Here is a 24,871-nt window from a genome sequence, read left to right as displayed (position 1 = left end):
AAACTGTCAGAAACAGACTCCATGAGGGTGGCATGAGGGCCCTCTAGTCAGACCTGTGCTCACAGCCCACCACTGTGCAGCTCGATTGGCATTCGCAAGAGAACACTTGAATTGGCAGGTCCGCGATTGGCTCCCTGTTCTCTTCACAGATGAGAGCAGGTTCACACTTAGCACATGTGACAGGCATGAAAGAGTCTGGAGACGTCGTGGTGGACATTGTGCTACCTGTGACATCATCCAGCACGACCAGTTTGGCGATGGGTCAGTGATGGTCTGGGGAGGCATATCCTTGGATGCCCACACAGACCTCCATGTCATAGCCAACAGTACCCTGACTGCTGTTAGGTCTCGGGATGAAATCCTCAGAGTGATTGTCAGACCTCGTGCTGGTGCAGTGAGCCCTGGGATCCTCCTGGTGCAGGACAATGCCTGGCCTCATGTGGCCAGAATGTGTAGGCAGTTCCTGGATGATGAAGGCATTGATGCGAGTGGCCATCTCATTCCCCTGACCTAAAGCCAATTGAGCACCTATGGGACGTTATGAATCGGTGCATTCGACGCTGCCAAGTACCACCACAAACTTACCAGGAGCTCACTGATGCCCTGATCCAGGTCTGGGAGAGGATCCCCCAGGACACCATCAGCTGACTCATCAGGGGCATGCCCAGACGTTGTCGTGTGTCCCTTTTAGATTTAATTGCATTTTTTAGTGTTGAATCTCTACTCCTCATGAGTAATTACATTACCTTTTGCATTTTTTTTGGACCCTTTCGATAAAGTTTGCCCTTACAGAGTTAACTTTATCAGTAAATACATTGCAGCAACCCTCAAGACCTTCAGAGGTGATTATATCATTCCATTTCAGATAATTAATTTCAATATCAAATGCAGCTTGCCGACCTTTAGGTATGCATAAGAAAACATTTTTACTAGTTTCTTTGGAATTATAAAATCTATTTTTAGTTGACTTGCTTGCAACCAATCTTAGATTATGATCAGACAAGCCAGTAATCAGGTTATAACTTTTAGTTATCCTTTCTGGTTTATTAGTAAATATCAGGTCCAAATGTGTACTCAAGGTTTTTGAAATACTTGTTGCACCCTTTATCAACTGATCTAAATTATATTTGTCTGTTATACTTTTAAAAAAAAATCTTTTTCCTCTTCAACTTGTCTCCCCAATTTAAATCGAAGTCACCCATGATAATTAACTCTTTATTGGGATTGCAGTCTTTCAGGATTTTTGTGAGAAGGGGGTCTGTATAGCCCTATAATAGTAAATGACATTTGTGTTACACTTTAGAGAGGAGGTGAGGACCCAAATGCAGAAACACTGGGGAGGCAGACAGGATTCAGGAAGTAAAGGCGAGCTTTATTAAACAATCCAGGAAAACCAAAAATGAGTCAAAAACACAAAGTAGCAACAAAAGAGCTTAAACAAACTGCAAATAAAAGCAAAGTACAAATCAACGAAATCCCAAGGAACAAAAAAATAGTACATACCATGAGGTCAAACGGAGAAACGCTAGAGAACACTGGAAGATGCTGGGCTGAAACAAGGGGGAACACAGGAGGGGAACACAGGAGAAACCGGCACGATCTGACAAAGACAAGCGGGAGCACAAAGACTATATACACACACACTAACGAGGGGATGAGGTGCAGGTGGAGTGAGGCGGGGAAAGGACAGCACACAGTGGGAGGAACTGAAAAGCAACACACAACACATGAGGGCACAATTTCAAAATAAAACAGAAAAATAACAAATTGTTGGGACAAAATTATTTTAACTCAACATACTCAAGAGTGTTAACAGCTTTGAACACAACACGTTCACATTTAATGCCATTTTTTTTAATTTTTTTTTTACATATATAAGCCCTGAACTCTCCCCTTCCCACAGCTCTGTCCTGTCTAAAGCACTGATACCCAGGCCATAAATACGTGAACAGGAGTGGATGGTTGTAACCATGTTTCAGAAATGCAGGTCCAGATTTGAGACCGACAAAAGATGAAATAACTGATCACTCTTTGCAACAATACTTCTAATGTTCAAATGTCCACCAAAAAGTCCTCTCGGTTTTAACTTTGGATCCCAGAGGACCTTTGCATGATTGACGGCGTGGAAAGTCTTACATAATGTCTGCTTCCTTACTGCAGGGTTCTGACACACAGACGTGCGTATAAGGGATTTTAAGAGACATTCAATGGGCCCGTTTCGATTCCCAGAGTCGCGGTGGTATGTTGTTGAGTAGATAATCATTCAGCATCAAGAGCCATATCAGGCTATATCAGTTTGTTTTGTCTTTGAAAAGATTCATTGCAAACTTTCTGAGGCTACTAGCCAAAGTTATGTAATGTTTCAAATCACATTTAGAAATAATCCTTTGGATTTGGTCAGTAGACTTGAGTGAAACCCAGACTTTGTTTATCCTGCTGCGTAAAACACAAATGTGAGGGTAAATCCTATGATCAAATCCTGTATCCTTTGAGGTTACAAGCTAATATTTGCTGCAATTAGGGCATAAGTTTGAGCAAACCTTACACACTTTAAAACCACATATCACCATCATTGTCTATGATGGTGGCCATGGTTCAGAGCAGGTTGTGCCCAGTCACACTAAAAAGTGTACCAGCAAAGTTAATTTATATGTCCTTGTGAAATAGGTGGTGCCACATACTTGATATATTGATTACTCTAAGTTCCATTCATCATTAGTTACCAGAGTTACTATTCTGAATCATGTTTGTTAAGCAGTTAATACTCTGGCAGAGCAGATAGAATCAGATGTGTGATGCACAGCTTATATATAGCTTCCTCCATTTTGGACTTTTCACAGGATTCTGGACAAAATCTGTGCTTTTACCATACATAGAGAGCTAAAGTGAATCCAGAACTTCCAGGTTCTGTTTGAGTAAATCCCACGTAAACCATCACATTGACATACAGTATATTTCAACTGTTAAGTAATGCAGACCAAAAAATATAGTGTTTGAAATAACTTTGCTCACTGGTGTGTTGTGCTGTTCATGCCATATGTGAGGAACTGAAAATGATCTTAGCTCTTCTGAGCTTTTTAATGCAGCTAATTCAGCTCATTGTTTTGATTTTAGGGTCCGCAGCATTAACCTTTAGGTCCAGTCTCACTGCACTCATCAACCTTGTTCCCAGCAAAAGATGTTTTCAGTGAAAAAGAACTGATAAACCCTCTGAACACTATTTAATTAAGGTGTCCTAATACATGACTTCAACTCAATGCTAATTTTGCTCTGTGTCTGCTGGATGTTTGCCAGATTAACTTTATAAGATGATAATATGTTCATGTGGGGTTTACAGTGTGTTGCACTGGCTCCAAGTGGTCAAAGAAATAATAATCAATGCAGGTCTCACTTTGTTTGAATCATTTAACGTTTAAATTCTACTAACAACTGGTGTCTGTAGTCAATGATTAATCTTAGATGGATAAATGGAACGTAAACCCATGGAACAGGTTTCACTTTTTAAAAAGAGGCAGCAGCAGCTCCAGGGGTGATGTCAGGACTTTCTCTTGGTTCTATGGGCTGTCACATACCCTGATAAAGAATCAAGGGTTTTTAGGTGTCACACAAATCCAGGAAAACACCAAAAGTTATTTTTTGGGCTCCACTGAAGCTGTGTTACTTGACATGCTGTTTGTTGAAAACATCTCCTTTGTTTAAACATGATCCCCATTAGGCCTCTGGTTCATTCTGTAATAAAATACCTCGTGACAATGATGCTTTTAATATATAGTACTCTATAGTAATGTGCCATGTCTTTAGGTTTTAAAGATTTCTGTGTCTATAGGTGATTCCCACAATACTGACATCAGATAATCACACATATCACTCTACCTAATTTATTTCCTAGTCGTCAGGAGTATTGCCAGTTCTTAATTGGAGTAAAGATCTGTACTTTAATCCTTTCTTGTTCTGTGTTGTTTTTTTTTAAATTTACGTTGCTTTTCTCTCCTAATCAGGCCGGGGGGATTAGTATGCCCAGGTGAGACACTTTACGCAGTAACACAATCAGGCCATCTGCCTGCTTGTTTTCAGCATCACAATAGGGGCTCTGATGAATGCACTCCTCTTCCCTCTCTTTCTCTGGTGCTCAACACCTATTCTTCAGTCTCTTTTGTCTATTTCTGTTTTATGTCATTTTTCCAAATCAGCATGGCCTTAAAGGGCCACTTCACCAATTTTACACATCAAAGTGTGTTTACAGTGCTGAGGAGTACTATTACAAATGTGTAAAAAGTTGTGTACTGATGCTTTGGGCTCATTGAGTGTTGAATGTCATTCCCAGGTTTTGAGATACCTACAACCTGGGAATGAGACTCAATGAACAACTGGCTTCCTCCAGAATTGCTCGCTCCACAGTTAAAGGATAAGTTCACCCAAAAATGAAATTCAATCATTATCTACTCACCCCTATGCAGATGGATTATTTGTAAAGATCAACAGATCATTGCTTTTATGCCCTGACAACTGTCATTTACATTTTCAAATCCCTATCTAAAGAGATATATGGTATCAAGTGTGATATAAATGCCATGTTGTTTGGAATGTACCACATTACGTCCATATGGTCAAGTACAGATAATTTATTTAGAATGTCATAACAATATGTTGATTGAGAACAAACACACAAAGAAGAGTCACTAGATGGCATAGGGGACTTGACAACAACAGGATTAGAATTCCTGATGATACTAATTTTTCCACTAGATTTTTTTTATTTCAAATTGAAATTGTGAAACCCCTAAAAGATATCGCCACTGAACACCAACTAGTTCTCACGGCTTTGTGTCAGTGTGCCCGGCAACACAAAACCAGGCAGTTCAAGGAGGGAAAACCTTTTTGCAATTCGCCATCAAAGGCTTATAGCACAATAGGTGTGTGTTTGTGTGTGTGTGCGTGTGTGTGTGTGTGTTGTAGAAACAGATCAATAGTGTCTGCATAATTTATGAGGATGGCATGTAGGCTGCAAATGATGATGAAAGCTTTGTCAGTTGGCTTGATGCACAAACACACACCCACACACACAAGACACACACAAGCGTACTCCACATGCTTTAGTGTACGGGAGTCCTTTGACACATCCACTTATAGAAAGCAATGATTGCGGTGTAATTAGGCTGGGGTGAGTCATCATACCAATCTAATCTATTGAGACTCTAATATGATACTCATCATCACCGTCTGCAGGGCCACAGGGCAATTAGCATGATGGGTCCATGACTTCTTAGACAGCCAACCAGAACTTTCTCCACAGGCTGTCCATCACCAGTGACGTCATATCAAGAACAGAACCATAAGGATTAGCATACCACTACATTACATCTAGCATAAACAGATCACTTCAGTGCATATTTGTACCATTGATCTCATTTATATGCACACGTCATCAATAAAAACAGCAGTTGTACTCAAACAAACACCAAGTAAATTGTACTTTTCTTGTATCAGAAAAAAATCCTAATTAGCAGCCACATTGTGGTTTATTTATCGATGTGACAACTTTGTTACACTTGGCACAGCAGCCATTTACAGAGGAGGTTCTGAATTCCGTCCAGACATTCATATAATACACAATAAAAGAAACACTACGTGGATAGGACAAAAATAGAAATCAAAGCCAGCACTCCTGATGCAGCTACAAGCCAGAGGAACTCTTTCTCTAACAGATGACAGAAAGAGAAGCAGATCTATCACCAGCTTCCAAGCCAAATTAGAAATTAGTCTAAGCTACTTAACACACTGTCCCCAGTTTGTTTTGCACAACATACAGTTTACTTTAATACAGTGTCAGTGATAAACTTTTGAGCATATTATTAATTCTGAAACAAAAGCTTGTACTTAGATATATATATCTATATGTATATATATATATATCTATATGTATATATATATATATATATATATATATATATATATATATATATATATATATATATATATATATATATATATATATATACATATATATATATATTTTTTTTACTTGGGTTAATTAAAAATCCCTGCAAGGTATCTTTGGCACAAGTGTTTGATCACCACATTTTAGGGATGCTTGCAAAAAATACTTGCATGTTGGCTAATATATTAATATCAGATAGTGATTTTGGTCGGGCTCTAGTACTATGACAGCTTATTGGTATTAGTCAGTGTTGGGGGGGGTATGCCGTAGTATTTACCATACCACATTAGTTATGCAAGTACATTTTCAAATAAATAATTTGCTGCTGTTAGAGTTTCACTGTATTTTCCTGTTCCTTCTACCACTAAAAACGAAAAAGAAAATCCCATATGAGTTTGCTCTGTTTCTTTTCTACTGGCAGGCAGTACGCAGTCACCTGGGGATGTGTAATTGCGGCTGTGTGGTGTCAGTGTTCAGGTATAACTCAACTAGCAAGATAGCCAGACCAGAGAGAGCAGCCTCTGGTTCATTAGTCGCATGTTCAGACACCATGTACTGTAGGCTAGAAGAGCCTGTGTTTTCTTGTTTTGATCGAAGCAGCTTTGTCTCGGCTAAATTCACTGTCTAATCATTAGCAACCAAAAGGCTGCCCACCTGCTACCTGTAAGGTTACGTACCCTTGGGTCCTGTTTTTTTCATTTACTTATATAATATATATAGTATTGGCCTGTTTGTTCATTTGATATTCAATTGAGAATCCAAAATAAGAAAATGAAAAAATATTAGTTTTTTCGATTCCGGTTTATAAATGTGATACACAAAAGCAAATAATGCTTTGTTTTTTGTACTTTTGATTTGATATTCAAAAATAGGGATGAATTTGATTTTGATATTTAATTTGTCCGATTTGTGTGACCCGAGAGTTTATTGTGGCTTTATTGACACACAAACTGCTCTGTTTACGGCGGTTTATGAGCTGTAGCTTTGCGGGTAAACACACTGATCTCTTAGGCTCTTCGCATTGTCTTCTGCTTCTCCTCTCTCATCCTCTCATCCGGATGGAGGTGCAGTGGCAGGGCAGCCCACCTCTGCCATCCTGTCTGTCTCCTGTGGTGGTGGGGCAACTGGCTCATAATCCACTATTGTTTTTACAAACCAGTCCAAGAAAAACATAAGCACAACCCATACACCAGACAACCACTGAACATACAATTAGGAAATAATAATAATAACAGAGAATTGGTTGTGCTTGTGAGAACCATTCTCAGTCCAAGTTTTGTGGAAATCCATTCAGTAGATTTTGTGTAATCCTGCTAACAAACCAACCAACCAATCAAAATGTTGACATGACAATGAAGCAGTGTGCAATGAATTAAGGGGGATTTCACTGCTGACATCTTTCTTGCCCACAAAAGTGGTATCACTTTGCACTAAACAGTATACCATCATTCAAGTTTGCCACTCAACTTCTTTTACAGGCTCTGGTCATCTTAATTGTTGACTGTAATGCAGCCATGTGGACTAATAAATGAGGCCTTTTTTCTCAGAGGCTTCTCCTCGATCTGCTGTGGCTTGGATTGTGCCTCATTTCTATATCACTTTAGATATAGATATTTTTCAAAATTTTGTAATACACAATCTACATTTCCAGCAATTTAATATTGAAATCCCATAAAATAACAGAACGACGGAAAAATGGAGATATCCAGAATTTTAATAGCTAATATGGCTCAAGTGCCAGAAAACTGGATCCTACATTTTCCGTAATTTAACTTACAGCATGTTTTGTTAGACCCTCTATGCTTGGTAAGTGTCTAGTTTATTTTAAGCTCCAGGCCAATAGTTTGTAACATGCTTTCTGTTGAAAGTTTTATTAGATCCACGTGACTAGTAAATTGGCTTAAACATGTAAGATCGGTCAAATGCCTCTTTAAGGTACTGTCATTGGTAAATAGAACATTGTCAAAACATGGGTTTTTTCCACTTAAATGGTGTTACATCACAGCTTGATATTAATACGATAAGATGTCCAGTTACTTAAAAAAGTAATGCATTACTTTACTTATTCACTCCCTGTAGAAAGTAATTTGTTACACTACTCGTTAAGTTATTTTCCACAACATTACCTGAGATGCATTGCCAGTAACAGTATAACACTAAAACCTTACATTCCTTCTTATCAGCACAAATCCTCTCCTTTCTGTACTATGGAGGACATTCACAGGATCTTTCTTTAATGCTCTTTATTACCACAAAACTGACTGCAAAGCTAGTGAAAACCAGCACATACAGCACTTCACAGAAAAATGTTTTGATGATACAAGGCTTAATTGCATGCCTGAGACAAAGCAGCACAAGCAGTAGGCTATACCTGCCTCAAAATAAAACCATATACATAAATAAAACATCAAAAGAAGTTAACCAGGGGTTAAGAGTCCTGAAAGCAGAAGACTAATGGACACGGAGGCAGATTTCCAAGTTGTCTGGGCCTCTATTTACTGATGACTCCTTACACTAATCGCTGACCTGTCAGTGCTAGGTTGGTGAAATTTGTCTAACTCCTAAGCACTACTTGTCTTTGACATTAGCAGCTCAAGAAGATAACCACCAAAGGTTAATTCAGTGTCACTGAATGGGAGAAGTACACTATCTTTTGGCATTAAAAGCCTGTTGGCCAGTGAAGAGAAGTGGGCCACACTTCAACTTTTGACAGAACAGCTTACCAGCAGCTGATCTTGTGCCAGTAATGAGTGGGCGTTGTGAGTTGAAGCAGTCTGTATACAGTGTCCGCACACTGCCAATCTCAATGTCACTCTGAGATGAGTCCTTGGACACGTGTGGATGTTTAGTTAAACATGAAAGATTTCAAAGCATACTTGTGGTTTTACAGCTTCTCTTTATTTTGGATCTTCATCAAGAGTGTTCAGGCCAGGGCAAGAAGGAGTGTGTGTGTGAGTGTGTGTGTGTGTGTGCGCTGTAAGCTTTTGCCACTGCCCTGTTTTCATGTGAAATCCTCGTGTGTGAGTGTGTGAACAGCAGCCCTCGCCCTGATGAGCACTTTCTCAATCCTTTGTGGGTTTCTGTGCAGTGTGTAATCTGGGATTACCCGTCCATTTGATGTTATGTAATCACCAGGGAGTGTGAGCTTGTTCCCTACTGCAGGAGGGAGAATGGGTTAATGTCAATATTAATATCCTTGAGAGCACAAGTGTGTGTGAGTGTGTGTGTGTGTGTCTGTGTGGTTAATGCTTCCTCGGATTGTTAACATAAAATCTGTATTTTATCACAGTATATTTTTGTTTTTTGTGGTGACAGTGTCGTGGTATTACATAAATAAAAGAGACGCATGATTCAAACATGATTGTCTTTTCATTCTATCGACAGTGTAAGGGAACATATCTGAAGAAAGAGAAAAACAAAAAAAATGTTCGTTTATGTCTTCTAATAGGAATAAAATTGAGGTAAGGCCTACTTGTGTTTAGGGAGGAGTAGTATGCCTGTCTGATGATGTAGGTTAATTAACTGTTGCTATCTGTTAGCGGAGCGGAGAGAGGCACTGAGATGAGACACTCGAGAAGTCACATAGTTTGGACTGTTACATAATATCTGACCTGAGTCTTTCATGAAGAACAGTCCAGCAGCATTAAACAACTGAAACTAATCGTCCACAGGCTTGTAAAGACAACAGAGACAGACAGGGAAGGTCTCATTTTTCACGTCACGTTACAATCTGCTCACATATAACCTACTGCTGTGGTTATTTAATCAGCTTCAAGTGAGGCTTAATGTTCACACAGTTTCTCTTGGCTATCCCTTCATACTAAATACTCCAGTGTGTTACAATAGATGTAGGATGGCAAAACGTACAGGTTCCAAGTTTGAACTCGGTAACGATCCATTCTTGAGCTTGAGTTTTGAAGTGAATCCTGCGTTTTATGTTGCTGGCCCTCGTTGAGAAAGCTGTCTGAAGAAAATGATAAGAGCAAACATATAAGAGTTTTCCAGTTGTGGCAACATTTCCATCACAAATAAAGTTAATCCACTGGGTCTTCACCCCCTCAGATAGTGGGAGTAGATGAAGACATTTGTGTTGCTTCTTCTCTGGAGATGATGGCAGACAAATCAGGGTGCTTTGTTTACCTTTAACATGTTTGGTACCAAAGTCGACGTTAGCAAGGAAAGCAGAAGTTACTGGATGTAACATGACATTGGCAACATGTGTTATTCCTTTAAATGCATGTTGTCGCAGCCGCATTATTTTTAATATGCTAAAGCAGCTATGACAGCTATGCTCCATATCGTAGGAGAACATGATACCGGCGACAGTGATGAAAGCGGGATACCGCCCATTGACCCTGCTTTAAATGATACCTGTTCACTGACTTCAACAAAGAATTAACTTTTTAAAGAATATGCTATCCTTTAATGGTTCCACGACAAAATGTTCCAGATATTTTACTCTGCTGTTATTGACTTTGTTTTGTGTATCATCTGCTGGTTTGGCATTGCGACTGAGGCACAGAAAAAGAAAAACCAATAGCGTCCAGCAAACTAACAATGAAGAATCAAACAACATTCGACCCTGTGCCTGCTCATTTGAATCGTTGCCATCTCTATTCACTTAAAATAGATGCAAGTTTTAATTTTTTCCACGGGCCATACATTTTTTTAAACAGGTTGTGCAGTACATACACAACCAGTACATCCATACACTTAGACCACTTGTTCCTGGTCACAAAGCATGTCCAGCTGGTTCGGTCTGTCCTATTTTTTTCCCTTTACTTCTAATTTGGATGCAAAGTGAGAGGTATGTGTTTGGGTATGTCAAGTGGGGACTGTTGAGAGTAAATGCCTTGTGATTGTGCTGCAAACTAATTTCCCTGCAGGGACAAATAAGGTTTCTTCTTCTTCTGCTTGTTTGAAGTCTGTCATAGTAAAGAATCATTTTAAACCAGTCAAAACAAATATTGAGGTAGCATTTGTATTTCTTATCTTTCTTAACCAAAATAAGAGAACCAGGACTTGATGGTTTAATGAGAGGCCATAATCACAGAGCAGAACAGGAGAGCAAATATTTGATGACTGATTTTAATTAATCTAAAAAAAAACAACTCAATTCACCACCAGCCAAGCAGCTCTCTGCTACTTTGGTCACAGATGGAAATCTTTTCTGGTTTTATTTTTAAACTCTGTCATCTCAAAATGACAAAAGTCCAAAACTTATACCTTCTAATATCTTCTAACTGATACAAGCCTCAAGGGCTCATAAGACTACTACCATGACTTGACAGTTTAACAGCTTATTATTCTAGACAATTCCTGAGAGCTTGTTCTATAATGCCTCAAAGGAAGTTGTATATAGGTCCACATGCAAATTTGTCTGCTTACACTTTCCTCCTTCTTTCCTTTAAAATTCACTGATACAAAGAGCTGAAAATGTCCTCAGTGAGGAGGAGGAGGTAAAGTAAGTCGGTCAGTGGTTGATAACGTTTCCATAGTACCAATATGACACGCAGCGTGAGGTACAAGGTTCAAGGTAATATATTTGTCATTATACTACATAGGATTGCATAACTAAATGAAAGTTTGTAGTTCCTTAATGCTACACAAGTATAGAACATACAGTTTATTAGGCTGTAAACATACATACATAAACACGTTTACAGCCAGGAAATAATTCGTAGGCACATTTTTTAAATTTTGCGCGTGGAGGAATGTAAACAGCGACAACAACATGGTGATGATGATGTGGTCGGCATCTTCACAAAGTTCGACATCAGTTAAACACTGTCTATCAACTCTGTGTGTGAGCACCAAGCATCAATGGTGTAAACACAGAGTCCACCTCTCCTCGTCGCGCTGTAGTCCTGCACTCTTCCGACCTTAGTCTGAAGATGCCGTGGGCAGTGACTGTCTCAAAGTCCACTACTCTTAATCGAAGACCTTTGCTTTCTTCTCCAACGCTGATGAATTCATTTCAGCCGTCGTCAATATGTGATTCAGCCGGAGCTATTGGCTGTATCTGCATGCGCTGCCGTTGTCATAACATGAGCCACGTCATAGTATGCTTTTTAATGTTGACCTAATAGCAAGCATGTAACCTTTCTGACCCTTGATATTATAGCCCTGTTTGAGCAGAGACCAAATTATGACACCATAAATTGATCTGTGTCACATGGTAAAACAAGTCACAAACCATCACTGTTTAGCCAACGGATGCAGACATGGCCATTTTTAAGCATTAGCAAGTCTTTGAAAAGTATTTCAAGAGTTACTTTCAAAGAGGCACTTGACTCAGATCATTGAGTAGTAGCCCGTCTGTGCTTTGATTAACAATGATTCATAATAGTGTCCTCAGTAAAGATGGCTTCCAGAAAAAGCACTGGGGAAAAGAGGGCCTGATTTTGAATGAGACACAACTATCAGACTGCTTCATTGGCAACATTATCTGACAAAAGGATTCTGCTCCTAAAATATCCACTGTGATCTCAGCTGTCATCTCAGCCTGATCCTCCACTGCAGGGCTACACTGACTAGAGATCGTGGCAGGTAGATAACACCCACTGAGACAGGCAGAGAGGCACACACACACACACACACACACACACACACACACACACACACACACACACACACACACACACACACACACACACACACACTAAAGCAAGCATTTGCTCATATATTGACACACATGCATCCACGCAGACACCCACACACACAGATACAGCAGTGTTATCCCAGTTCTCTATCAGACAGCAGCCGTGTGACTGGTCGTCCTCCATTCACACCACACTCTGCTTACACACTCGGTCTGTCTGTCTGTGTAGCAAATTACAGTCTTAGATCTTCAAACATTTGCTGAGGGAAAGCTAACTTAGCAAACCTTTGATACTTACATTTTTTTTGTTTATCCAAATCATTTTTAGAGCATTAGTCAATAATTAGCCCTTCCTCACCTCTGTCTATGCTCTGTATGCTACTGTTATTGAAACAGAAATATGTGGCTCTCTATTTCTGCATTTTGTTGAACTGGAGAGAGCTGAAGTCCTGCCATCCTTCAGGCTCACTACTGATCAGCTATCTCCTGTTGCTCAGTCATGGATGTAATAAGAAAAACAGGATGCTCTCTTCTAAGCACGTGACCAGGGCTGCACAGTATGTTCAAAAAGAACAACATTGTGATTATTTTGACAGATTTTATGATTTGAATTTTAGTCAGTGGGAATGATTATTTTTGAATCAAAATTTTCATTTTAGATGAAAGTACTCGATGTGCCATTTTTATATTGCACTTTTTTAATGATATTTTTATTAATTGTGCAGCCCTACTGGTGTGCCATTCTTTCTAGTGAAAGTTGCTTACTGGGTGCACATACAAAGAAAATTTCGGACTTCTGCGTTTTTGTGACCATGGTGCATGAGCATTAGTGTCCTTCTTTGGCCCTGCTGGTTAGGAGCATGCAGCTTAAGACGCTGAATTAAGATGCTGAATTCCTGCTGGCTGCTTTACACATGAAAAGCATTAAAATAAGTTAAGCAGCTTTTCTCCCAGACTTAAAATTTTATTGAATGGTATGGATCATATTCTGTTCTTTGTCTTTTGTAAAAAATATTCATGAAAACACAAGTTGAAACATGCGTCTACTTGCAAGAGTGTGGTGTGCAAAAATTCTAAAGCATACCTTTTTACACCAACATGATGAGACGACACGAGACGGTGTATCGTTTACGAGCAAAACAACTCTTTACTTCAGCTGGAAGCTGACAGAAAGCTTCCAGCTTCATGCCACCTTCATCAGAATGGGACATCTAAGTATAGTTTACAAAATGTCACCAACATGGCCTTCATTGTGTCAACTCTTCGTTGGTATTAACCATGGAGGAAATTAAGAGTTTTCTTTTTCTTGAAAGTAAGACATTTTTTCCGGTGATACACTTACACTGTGAACACAGTGTTATCGCTGCTGGAATATTCCGCTGTCGGACTTCCTGTGAAAGCAACTTGGTGTCTAGCATCCAGAAACACACTATAACACTATTCAATTTGTGCCTTTAATTTTTTTTTATGACTGCATACAATGCAACATTGCAAACTCATATTTTTACAAACTATACAATCCTACAAAACATTAAAAAATCACTTGATAAGCTGAGTCACAGCAATGCCATCAGCCGGTTTCGTCTAGTTGTGAAGTCTCCATCGATCCATCAATCCTACCATTCATCCATCCATCCATCGATCCATCCATCCATCCATCCATCCATCGATCCATCCATCCATCCATCCATCCATCGATCCATCCATCCATCCATCCATCCATCCATCCATCCATCCATCCATCCATCCATCCATCCATCCATCCATCCATCCATCCATCCAACAAACCAACCAACCAACCAACAGATGACTGATAATAGGACAGAACAAGTGTAGGCTGTAATGGAGTGAGATAAAAATGAATGATAATGTCAATTTAAAAGACAAAACAGCGACTAAGAATGATTACAATGAAATACAATTAAAAATAATTAAAAGCTTTAATAATGAAAATATAATAAAGTTCAATAAATCCTACATAGGATATAAATTAAAACAAAATTGATAATAGGGATAAAAATAGACCAATAAATATAATAACAATTTGAGGAGATTAGATTTAAAAACATTTTAATAAGTCTATGCATAAAAGTTACATGCTGCATAATATGTGACATATATAACTTATGAGACTACATTTTATATGATGGGGCAGTAAGGGACCTGGATAATGGATAGGGGGGCGCTGACCCACAAAAGGTTGACAAACACTGATCTGTAATATACTTTCCATCTTTTGAGCTGTCTCAACTTTACTTTCCTATTTTACTTCCAATGATTTATTACTCACTCCTCCCTACAATTTTCTGTCTTTCCTTTGTTATTCAGGGAGTTTCCTTCCTCTTCCTCCCGACTTAGTTTTTCTCTCCCCTCTTTTTCTCTCTCAGTTGTCTTCTCCCTGGAGTGGCAGTGGTAACAGAGCGTTACATTATAACAGATGCCTCTTAACATGCACAACTGGAGTGGAACAATATTTTGAGGAAAGAGAGTGCAGAGCCCAAGAGTGGTAGCACCGAGGGGAAAATGGTTCTTGTGAAAAAGAAAAAAAAATGTACTACATGCTACCATGCGTGCCATTAAACTATTAAACATGAACTCAAGATACTGTAGAGAATACAAACCCAATTTAAAACATATAACACCCCTTCAGTCTGCATGTTTGATGACTGGAAAACCCATTAGCTCTTACAAGCTCAATGAATTAGGAGGTCAATAACACCATGGATCACAGGACTGTCTGCAGGTAATTACTTACAAATCAAATCTTAACAAAGTATCCATGCCTGGCTACATAAAACCACTTTGGTTAAGGTTGTCCTTAAATTTTCATCTACAGATACCAAAGAAAAAACTTAATGACAGAAAGTTACAATGACTATTTCAGTGTTTGCACTTCCACATGTGTGCACATGCAAGTCATTCCCCAAGTCCATTCATTCCTATGGGAACCTGTGTAATTTCTGATGTGTTTACAAAACTCCACCGAACAGTTTTCTTGTCAGTGGGGAATATGCCTGGAGTAGAATTACTTTCCCAAGACAACCTTGTTGCCTTGTCTGAGTGTAAATCACAAAATATTCACTTTCCATGTATTTTTTTAGCCTCAAAGTTTGTCTGAAAGGAATTTACAATTACGTATAGCATTGGAAATTCTTTATCCCTAAACCCTAGGTTCAGAGACCCTCAGTTCAGATATGGTCCCAGCAGTTACAGAGCTGTCAAGTTGTCAAGTTGTTAGTGAGCACTGCATATTTTAGTCATTTATTTTCAAAAGCATAGTGGAAGCTCCAAATGGATCATAGGAATAACTACATATATTTTCTTGTATCATGATGGACTGATCCAATACGGTGAAACTGTGTGAGGATTACGCAGCTGCTAAGTCTTTAATGGAGATGTAATAAAATTAGGTAATGCTTGTTATTCTACACAATGACTCTGAACTTTGGCAGACTCACCAGACCTCCTGGCTGAGAGCCCGGACCTCAGTTTGAGAACCAGTGGGATGAAGAAGTAGTCTCACATGTCTGTGGAGATAAGATAATATGCATAGCGATACACAGCAGTGTACTACAGCGGAAACCTTGCTTTTTCATTTTCCACACACCACTCTCACACATGGTTTGTGTGCATATACTGTGTGTGTGTGTGTGTGTGTGTGTGTGTGTGTGTGTGTATGTGTATGTGTGTCTGTATATATATCTATATGTGTGTGTGTATATATATGTATATATGCAATATTACGCACATATGGTTACTATATACAGTATATCAACTATCTTCCTTGTAAATAAAATGTAGATTTCCTTCTATTTCATATTTTGTGCTACTTTTATATATGTTGTTCTATTTTATTGCCTATTTTGTTGTTTTTGTTCTATTCTAATTTATGGGCTACAACTGCATTTTATGTTACAAAGGTAAATCTTGAAGCCTGAACTTAGAATTTAATGGCACATAAATGTTTATCATTTATGTTGCATATAAACATTTTGGTTGGGTGAAAATGTGTATATTTGATCATAGAATTGCAACTTCTTACTGACTTTATTTGCCAGAAACATTATTTTGAAATATGTTTTTGTTTTCCTGACAATGATCCTCTTGGCAGTCTTGTGAATAAAAATTGCTGTCTCTCAAAAGCAAAAGTGCGAGAGATTGTTATAGTACTGTAAAAAAGAATGAGGTCAGGATAGATGGTAGAGTGTACAGAGCTTGTGACTTTAACACCAGGGACTGGGGTTACAGCCATTGTAGGTTTATTCAAACATCACTGGTACCATCTACAGAGCATCGGTGACATCAGTGAAGTGAGATGTCTGCACAGAGCCCAAAGATACTAAAAGACAACACCCACCCAGCCACAGTCTGTTCACCCTGCTGTCACCTGACAACAGATACAGAAGTATCTGCTGCTGTACCAGCAGACTACAGAGCAGCGTCACTCCCCAGACTGTGAGACTCCTGAACACATCATCAACACTCCATTTTTCAAAATAGATATAGCAGGACTCAAAGGACTCAAACATAGTTTCGTATTTTAAACCCTTGTGATTTAAAAAATGACAAGAAATGTACCTTTACCCTTTACCTTTATTTAACCATGATCATGATCTTTCAAACATAACCAAAGTGGCTACAGAAATGACTCAATGATCTTAAACATGAGTACACTATGGACACTGTAAACTGAATTAGAGATGCAATGGTCTTGTATCTCAATTGGTGTTCATCAGGTGCATTCCCTGTTTCCCTGCCACAAGTGATTTAGGCAGTGCTTTAACCATTACAGTTTTTTTTAATAAAGCCAAATAGATAATTGCTTAAACGAAAGAAAGGAAAGACAGAGGAGTAAAGTGAAGTACTTTGTGTTTACATGTACCACCAGCAATGCCAACAAGATGCTTCCCTGTTCAGGATTAAAGTGAAAATTCTTTTAGGAGCCTGGTACCCTGGTCCTACAGTATGCTGGTCTGTCTATCTCTGTTAAGATGATAGAGTTTTCAGAATATATTATTTGTTTTAGTCTAAGACCAATCTGAAGGAGGAACTTAACCAATACAACATACTGACCTTCAGTCTACTCACAAGCAGTATACAGTATATTTCCTTCTGACCTCCTCTTTAACAATATTTAGTCATGAACTGATCTATTATGGATAAACAGTAGCACACATCTGGCTCTGCTGTAGTTCATCTAAACTTTGACCCCCATTAAGGAAGCTGTAATCTCACCACTTCCTCTGCTGCAGTAGCCATAGTAACGGTTACCAGGGCTGCGGATGGTAACTGGCCAATGGTTGTGGAGTCCTCTAGCAGGGAGGGAGCCGCTTATTGGCCATTTCATTGAAGGAATATAGTCTTTGTTGAAGGATCCCGCATCATTATATATAATAATGTATTAACGGGAAACTTAATTTATAAAACATCAAAGGATGCACATGTATGATTATGAAATTATGAAACTCACTGTGAGTCTGTGTCTATATTTAAATCCTAAATTGTAACTGGGGGGCCATCACATGGTGGGATCAAGACTATCATCACCAGTAGAAAACCAGTATGAAGACTGTTGACACACAGACTGCCAAACTCAAAATAAAAGCTCAAAACACATAGCAGGTTATATTTAAAATGTTACAGTACTTCTTTAAAAGTATGTCTCAAAAAGTAATGTCTCCGGCATAATGTTTGCCTCTGAAGCCTAACTGCTTCAATTCATTTATTTAAAGCTCTGCCTTTTATTCTTTAATTTCCTAATTTGTAAATAATTTAATTTGTTTAAATTAATTCTCTTAATTTGTTTTAAAACTCATACAGGCCTAGATTTATACAGCAATAACTGAACTTAGTTCAGCTTGGCAGACACTGTGTTTTTTCTAATAATGTTTATTTAGGCGAGGCAACTGTCCTCAACAACTACAACGAGGCAAGAAACATTACTTTACACAATTCTATCATGCACGAAAAGTAAAAGTAAAAACAATATGGAGCTGCGGATATCTGAAAGATGTAGACAATATAGCGTCTGTTCTGCAGTGAAGTTCAATGTTACATTACAGCAATCTTAATCATACAATTTTAGCCACAACATGCAAAACAGTACTCCAATAATAGCTCATGCAGCCAAAATCCAACAACAGAACTGATCAAACAACAGAACTGATCAAACTGCAAGGAAGCTGAACAGAGTTTTCTGACCTGACCACGTCAAATGACAATTAATTTGAGAGAAATTCAGTTTGATTCTGGGATTAGCTGTGGGTGACCATTTTGAAACTAAATCAAGGTTTTTGAAGTCTTGAATAGAGGTTTGAATTTGAAATTGGGATTAATCCATACAGTGTTTGTGCAACTTTAGAGATCCAAGACTGAAGTCAGAGGCAGTGCCTTAAAATCACACTGTTATCAACAGTGATGTGGTCACTTACTGACAGTGTTTGATTTGACATATCTCCCTAATCTCCCTTCCGAACAAAGTGAATCTCAACAAACTCAACTGTAAGTTATTCTATTCTTCTGCTGCATTCCATTGCAAGTTGAAAGTGGTATTTTAGGTTGGTATTCCTGACTTCCAATCTCAATGTGTCCCAGTGTGTTTGCTTGGGAAAACATGGATTTATTTTTTGCACATTCCACAAAACAAACACTATATAAAAGTACAGTCCTGCTCACCATTATTGGCACCCATGAAGTTTAAGTACATAATGTGGAATATTTTCTGAAAAAAATGAATCAAGTGAAACATTTTTTTTCTATAGAGAACTCGTGTTTGATACAAAAGAGCAAATGATAAACAACAATATAAAACAATTAACAATGGGAGGAAAAAATAGAAAAACTTAAAGCTTGCTGTGTCACTGGTATTGGCACCCTTTGCTGTAAATCAGTATGGAAACACATTGTGACTCACCTGTGGTAAATCACAAATGAGAATCACCTGTGATAAATTGTCTGTGCCCATGTGACATGAATTAGCCAATGAATGATGACTTCTGTGTTTTAAAAAGCCATCTGTTATCCCCTGTTCCTTTGTCACAATGGTGAAGACAAAGGAGCTGTCTGAGGACATCAGAAGTGCGATAATTGGCAAACACAAGACCTCCAAAGGGTATAAGGCCATCTCCAAAGACCTTGGTGTCCCTGTTTCAACAGTGCGTAATGTTATTAAGAAGTTTGCCAAGCATGGAACTGTCAAGAACCTCCCTGGGCGTGGGGGGAAGAGAAAAATTGATGAGAGAAGTCTTCGAAAGTTGGTGCGAATGGTGGAAAAAACACCACGTCAAACATCCAAAGACCTGAAGGCCAACCTGGAACAGTCTGGAGTCATGGTTTCAACAAGTACCATACGCCGCACACTAAACCAAACAGGGCTTCATGGGCGAAGGCCAAGGAAGACATCACTGCTGAGGAAAAGACATAAAAAGGAACAACTAATCTTTGCCAAAGAGTACCTGGACAAACCACAATCCTTCTGGGAAAATGTTCTGTGGACAGATGAAACAAAAATAGAGCTTTTTGGCAATGCACACCCACAGTTTTTTTATAGACTACACAATGAAGCCTACAAGGAAAAGAACACCCTACCAACAGTTAAGCATGGTGGAGGATCCATAATGCTGTGGGGCTGCTTTGCTGCATCTGGTACTGGAGGCCTTGACCGTATCACAGGAATCATGAAATCAGAGAATTATCAAGAGATTTTAGAGCGAAATGTCCTACCCAGTGTAAGAAAACTTGGTTTGAGTCGAAGATCATGGGTCCTCCAGCAAGACAAAGACACAAAGCACACATCCAAAAGCACGCAGGAATGGTTGAAAAGGAAAAAATGGACTGTTTTAAAAATGGCCAGCCATGAGTCCTGATCTCAATCCGATCGAAAATCTTTGGTATGAGCTGAAATCTGCCATTGGGGAAAAGAAACCTGCAAACGTTCAAGAGCTTGAACAATTTGCAAAGACAGAGTGGGAGAAAATACCAGCTGAGAAGTGCAAGAAGCTTATAGAAGCGTATAAGAAACATTTGGAGGCTGTCATCACTGCCAAAGGGTGTGCAACCAGATATTAAAGAGGGGTGCCATTATTGCTGCACATGCTGTTTTTTCTGTTTCTTCTTTGAAATTACAATATGTAAGTTGAAAAAACAATTTTCTTTGTTAAATTACTTTGGACCTCCAATTAAAAGATCCTGATGATATAAATTTGGTACATTTCCATTTATTTCTGACGATACTGTAGAGGTTATGCAAAAAATGAAGGGGTGCCAATAATGGTGAGCAGGACTGTAATTGAAAGGTAACAGGTAATTGTTCAATATGTGTGCCGCCATACTGCTATGATGTCATCTGTGTTTTTGTCAGTGACGTTGGGCTTAGCTGATCTTGGCCGAGTTGCCAACTTGCACTTCCGACTTGGATGACTGTTCCATTGCACTTTTCTGTGTCAGAGGTCTTTTTTTTTTTTCTCGAGTTCTGAGCCCAATGGAATACATCATTCAATCCTGGCCCCTGTGGACCCGTGCCCTGCATGTTTTTTAGATGATTCTCTGCTCCAACACACCTGATTCAAATGAATGGGTTGTTGTGAGGCTTTAGTGGAGCATGATGACGAGTTGATCATTTGAATCAGGTGTGTTGGGGAAAGGAAACATCTAAAATATGCAGAGCAGGGGTCCCCAAGGACCAGGATTGAATAACATTGCTTTCGATTCTAAACCTAGGATCAACAGCTTATATTCCCTACCTACGCTAAGATTGCATGTTACAAAAGTGCGACAGTAAACACCATAAACTAAAGTATATCAGTATGTGATTCTTTAACTGTCAAATTGACACTAGTTTCATTAGAGGTGTGAATCTTCAAATGGCCTCACGATTCGATTACGATTCAGCTGTCGAATGTGAAATGACTCTCGATGCATCTCAGTGTACGGCATCCTCAATGATCTTTATCACTGCACATGGCTACGTCTTCATCATTTAAATTCCCCTTTTATTCAGAAAGTCCTTCTAATAATCAGACTACAGCAGTCTACAAAATAAAAGCTGCATCTTTTCAATACATAAACATTGCAAAAACAAAACATGTATCCATCTGCAGTGCCTTACACGTTTGTTGTAATCTATGATAATATTGTTTTCACACAGCAGCTTTAAGATAAGGCATTTATTGAGTCTGCTGCATACAGCAAACAGCAAAGTTAACAGTGCCTCCTCAGATCTTGGCTGATTAGGTGGGTTTGCTGTAACAGTTATTATTTATGGCTGCAGACGTTAGCATCAGATGAAAATGGCTAATGTGATTAGTAATTGTTGTGAGTCAGAAGTCACTCTCATCCAGTTCGTACTTCCCAGCAAGTTCATAAAATCCCACATGTGCTCTACGATGTCCATTTTAAAAAATACTGAGTTGTTTTTTTTAATCACTTTCAGATGATCTCTGCCTATCTCCCACATCCCTCCTACATAAGTAACGTTAGCCTAATGTCCACATGGGAGCAACGTCGCGACGTAACGTAGAAATAAACTGTAGCTTGACTGTTTGGGGAGCTATACAACTGCCAGGCAGTATTTCTGGTTCTAGATACAACTCCTTTTTTATGCTGCATAGTAGCACCCAGTAACCCAAAGGTTCCCAGCTCTCTGTAACTGTTTTCAAACTGAATTTTGAACTCTGCTGAATTGTCAAACATCAACAGTGTGCTAGGAGGTAATTTGGGGATTTTCGGTGCTATTAGGCATTTATGGAAAATCAGTGAGTGTGTCTCTAAACTAGTATGACTTTCTTTATTCCTGTAGGGTATCTCATTAAGCAGATGCTGTCAGCAGTGGATCCTCTCTCTTGTTGTCCTCTGCTGATTGCTCTCACTGCAGCAGCTTTATTGAAGCATGACGCTACAGTCTGTTTCCTAGTTCATGCAGTCTGTGGATGTCTTTTGAGGATCTCTGTAAGCAACATCTCAAACTTAAACTCTGTGACACTGCAGGTGTGTTTTTGACACATTTTACTTTGTGGCCGACATAAGTGTCATAAAACACATTTCAATAAGACAGATATGAAGCAAAACAACTTTTAAAGGTTAGAAGAATACAAAAAACAACCAATGTGTGTTTATGTATGTATATATGTATATGTATGTGTGTATATGAATATATATGTAATGTGTATATATGTGCACATTTATATACATATACATGTTTATATGTATATATATGTGTATATATGTGTATATTTATATACATATGTGTGTATATGTTCATATGTGTATATACTGTATATGTGCACATTTATATACATATGTGTGTATATGTATATATTGGGGCTGTCAATTGATAGGGCTGTACCCAACTCAGGTTTTTATCAGTCAAATCAGTTTTTGCTGTTCAATAAAAAGATTCTATTTGTCTTTTTTTTTTACTTCAGCGCCATACTAAACTTTATCAGCCTACAACAATTTCATCTGTGATGTGAAAACATCCGATAAACATCAGATCACACAGTCATTGGTTTTAATACGTTTTAATTGATGTTATTCTGGTCAGTCGGTCCTGCTGTAACAAATTCTGATGTTAGCTATCAGCAATCACTGCTAACATTAGCTTATGTCAGCTAACTTCTGGGTCTATGTGATGAACGACAGCAGAAAGAAACAGATTTTCATAAACTATAATAACTTTTGGTCTCCTGTCTGTCTCCTGTCTCTTTCAGATCAGTAAGCAGCAGCTGCAGACGGTCAAAGAGCGTTTCCAGGCGTTTCTCCATGGGGACACACAGATCGTGGCTGATGAGGCTTTTATCAACGCTGTCCAGAGCTACTATGATGTGAGTCTGTATTATCTGTCTGTCTGGATATTTCACTCTGCCACCAGAATACTCATAAACAATATTTATAATGTAATTTTGATTGTTTGCAGATATATTTACTTATGCATTATATACTGCTGTGTTTGTCAAGGCATTCACCTTGCCTTTTGTAACTGTATATAAAAAATGAAAATGTATCCGTAGAATTTATTAAATAATTTATGTTACCTCTATATAATTATTTTGAAATAGCAAATATCTGCAACCTCTATGTCATTTCAGATGTCTAAACTGACTTTTGCTAACTGTTAAGTTTCCCTTGCGAGCCTCCTCTTGTTTAAAATGAATCTGTCTAAGCTGGAAAACTAATAATGGGGTGAAAAGTATCCAACCCTCAGTGGAGATAACTTGTCTTGGCTCTGATAAATGATGCAGAGTGTGCACTGAACTCCTCAGGGCAGTCTTAATAATGTGCTCCCAGATGGCCAGGATTCAGTGGGCTTGATCAACCAAGAATAGAAGAGGGAAATAAAATGTGATGAAAGGAGAGCCATAGTCCTCTCTGCATCTCACATTTCTAAACAGTCTGGATTGCTCTGTTCATTTACAACCTCTCATTTGACATAAATCAAATGGAGTGACTCACAGCATATCCATCCATATAACAAGAAGCCAATGACAACAAGTCAAAGATCAAGACATTGGCACTGTTAATGTGGACAGAGAATAATAACAGAGATGCTATATGTTTACTATTTGAGCATTAAACCAAACCGCTATCTGTTCACTCACTCACCTTAACCAAGTGTTTTTGAAGCTGTAACCTAACCATGTGGCACACGCAATGCAGGATGCATCACTGTGTGTCTCACACTCCTGTCCAAAGTCCTATCCATCACAAGATCACAGAAAAAAACATTATTCTGGATATTACCAGAAGATGTTAGGAAAAAACATTAAGTAATAATGTTAGTACGAGGAGACAAGGTTGTTGGAGAGTCACATTTATGGTTATGGAGGCTGTAGTTTGTGGTGTTGTTGAATTTAATTATGTTATTCAGTACTTAGATGTTTTTTTAAGAGTTAGCCCAATATAAATGGGAAACAGAGAGAGTGACAGGGGCTTAATAAAAAATCCTGTCACTATAATGTAATACAGCTCCATCCTGCAAATTAATCACCATCTCTCTGAAGCAGTTTTCAACCAAAGCTGAACATTCTAGGGGAGGTTTATTGCAGGACTGTGGTGTGTACAGCATTAGTTTTTGTACCTCGGTGCACCAAACTGGCAACTAAGTGTGTACTCCATGTACTGTGTTAACTATACAGTGCACTGTGTTTACAGATGATGAAATTAATGTCAAAGATAGATATCTACTGATGTTACCATGCTAACTAGCTAGCCCCGGCACATCCTGTCTCTCATACTACTTTGTACCTCACGAGTATGTACCAGCATCTTAAAATGTGCAAGCCTTGCTAAAAGTGTTGGTTTTTCAAAAAAGGAAACCAATTGGTTGTTTATTTAAG

The 24,871-nt window shown here is 38.6% G+C and overlaps 1 protein-coding gene across 1 annotated transcript in view; it reads left to right on the top strand.

The window, feature by feature from the left end:
- cadpsa (Ca2+-dependent activator protein for secretion a) overlaps positions 1-24,871 on the top strand; it is a 218,921-nt gene that overhangs the window by 15,242 nt on the left and 178,808 nt on the right. The window contains exon 2 of the mRNA XM_073468331.1: positions 23,246-23,359. Within this exon, the coding sequence (XP_073324432.1) occupies positions 23,246-23,359 (114 nt within the window). The remainder of the gene's footprint in view (positions 1-23,245; positions 23,360-24,871) is intronic.

The sequence above is a fragment of the Pagrus major genome, chromosome 6 (assembly GCF_040436345.1).
Source record: "Pagrus major chromosome 6, Pma_NU_1.0".
In the NCBI taxonomy this organism is placed as follows: domain Eukaryota; kingdom Metazoa; phylum Chordata; class Actinopteri; order Spariformes; family Sparidae; genus Pagrus; species Pagrus major.
This window is presented reverse-complemented; position numbering and strand designations above follow the sequence as displayed.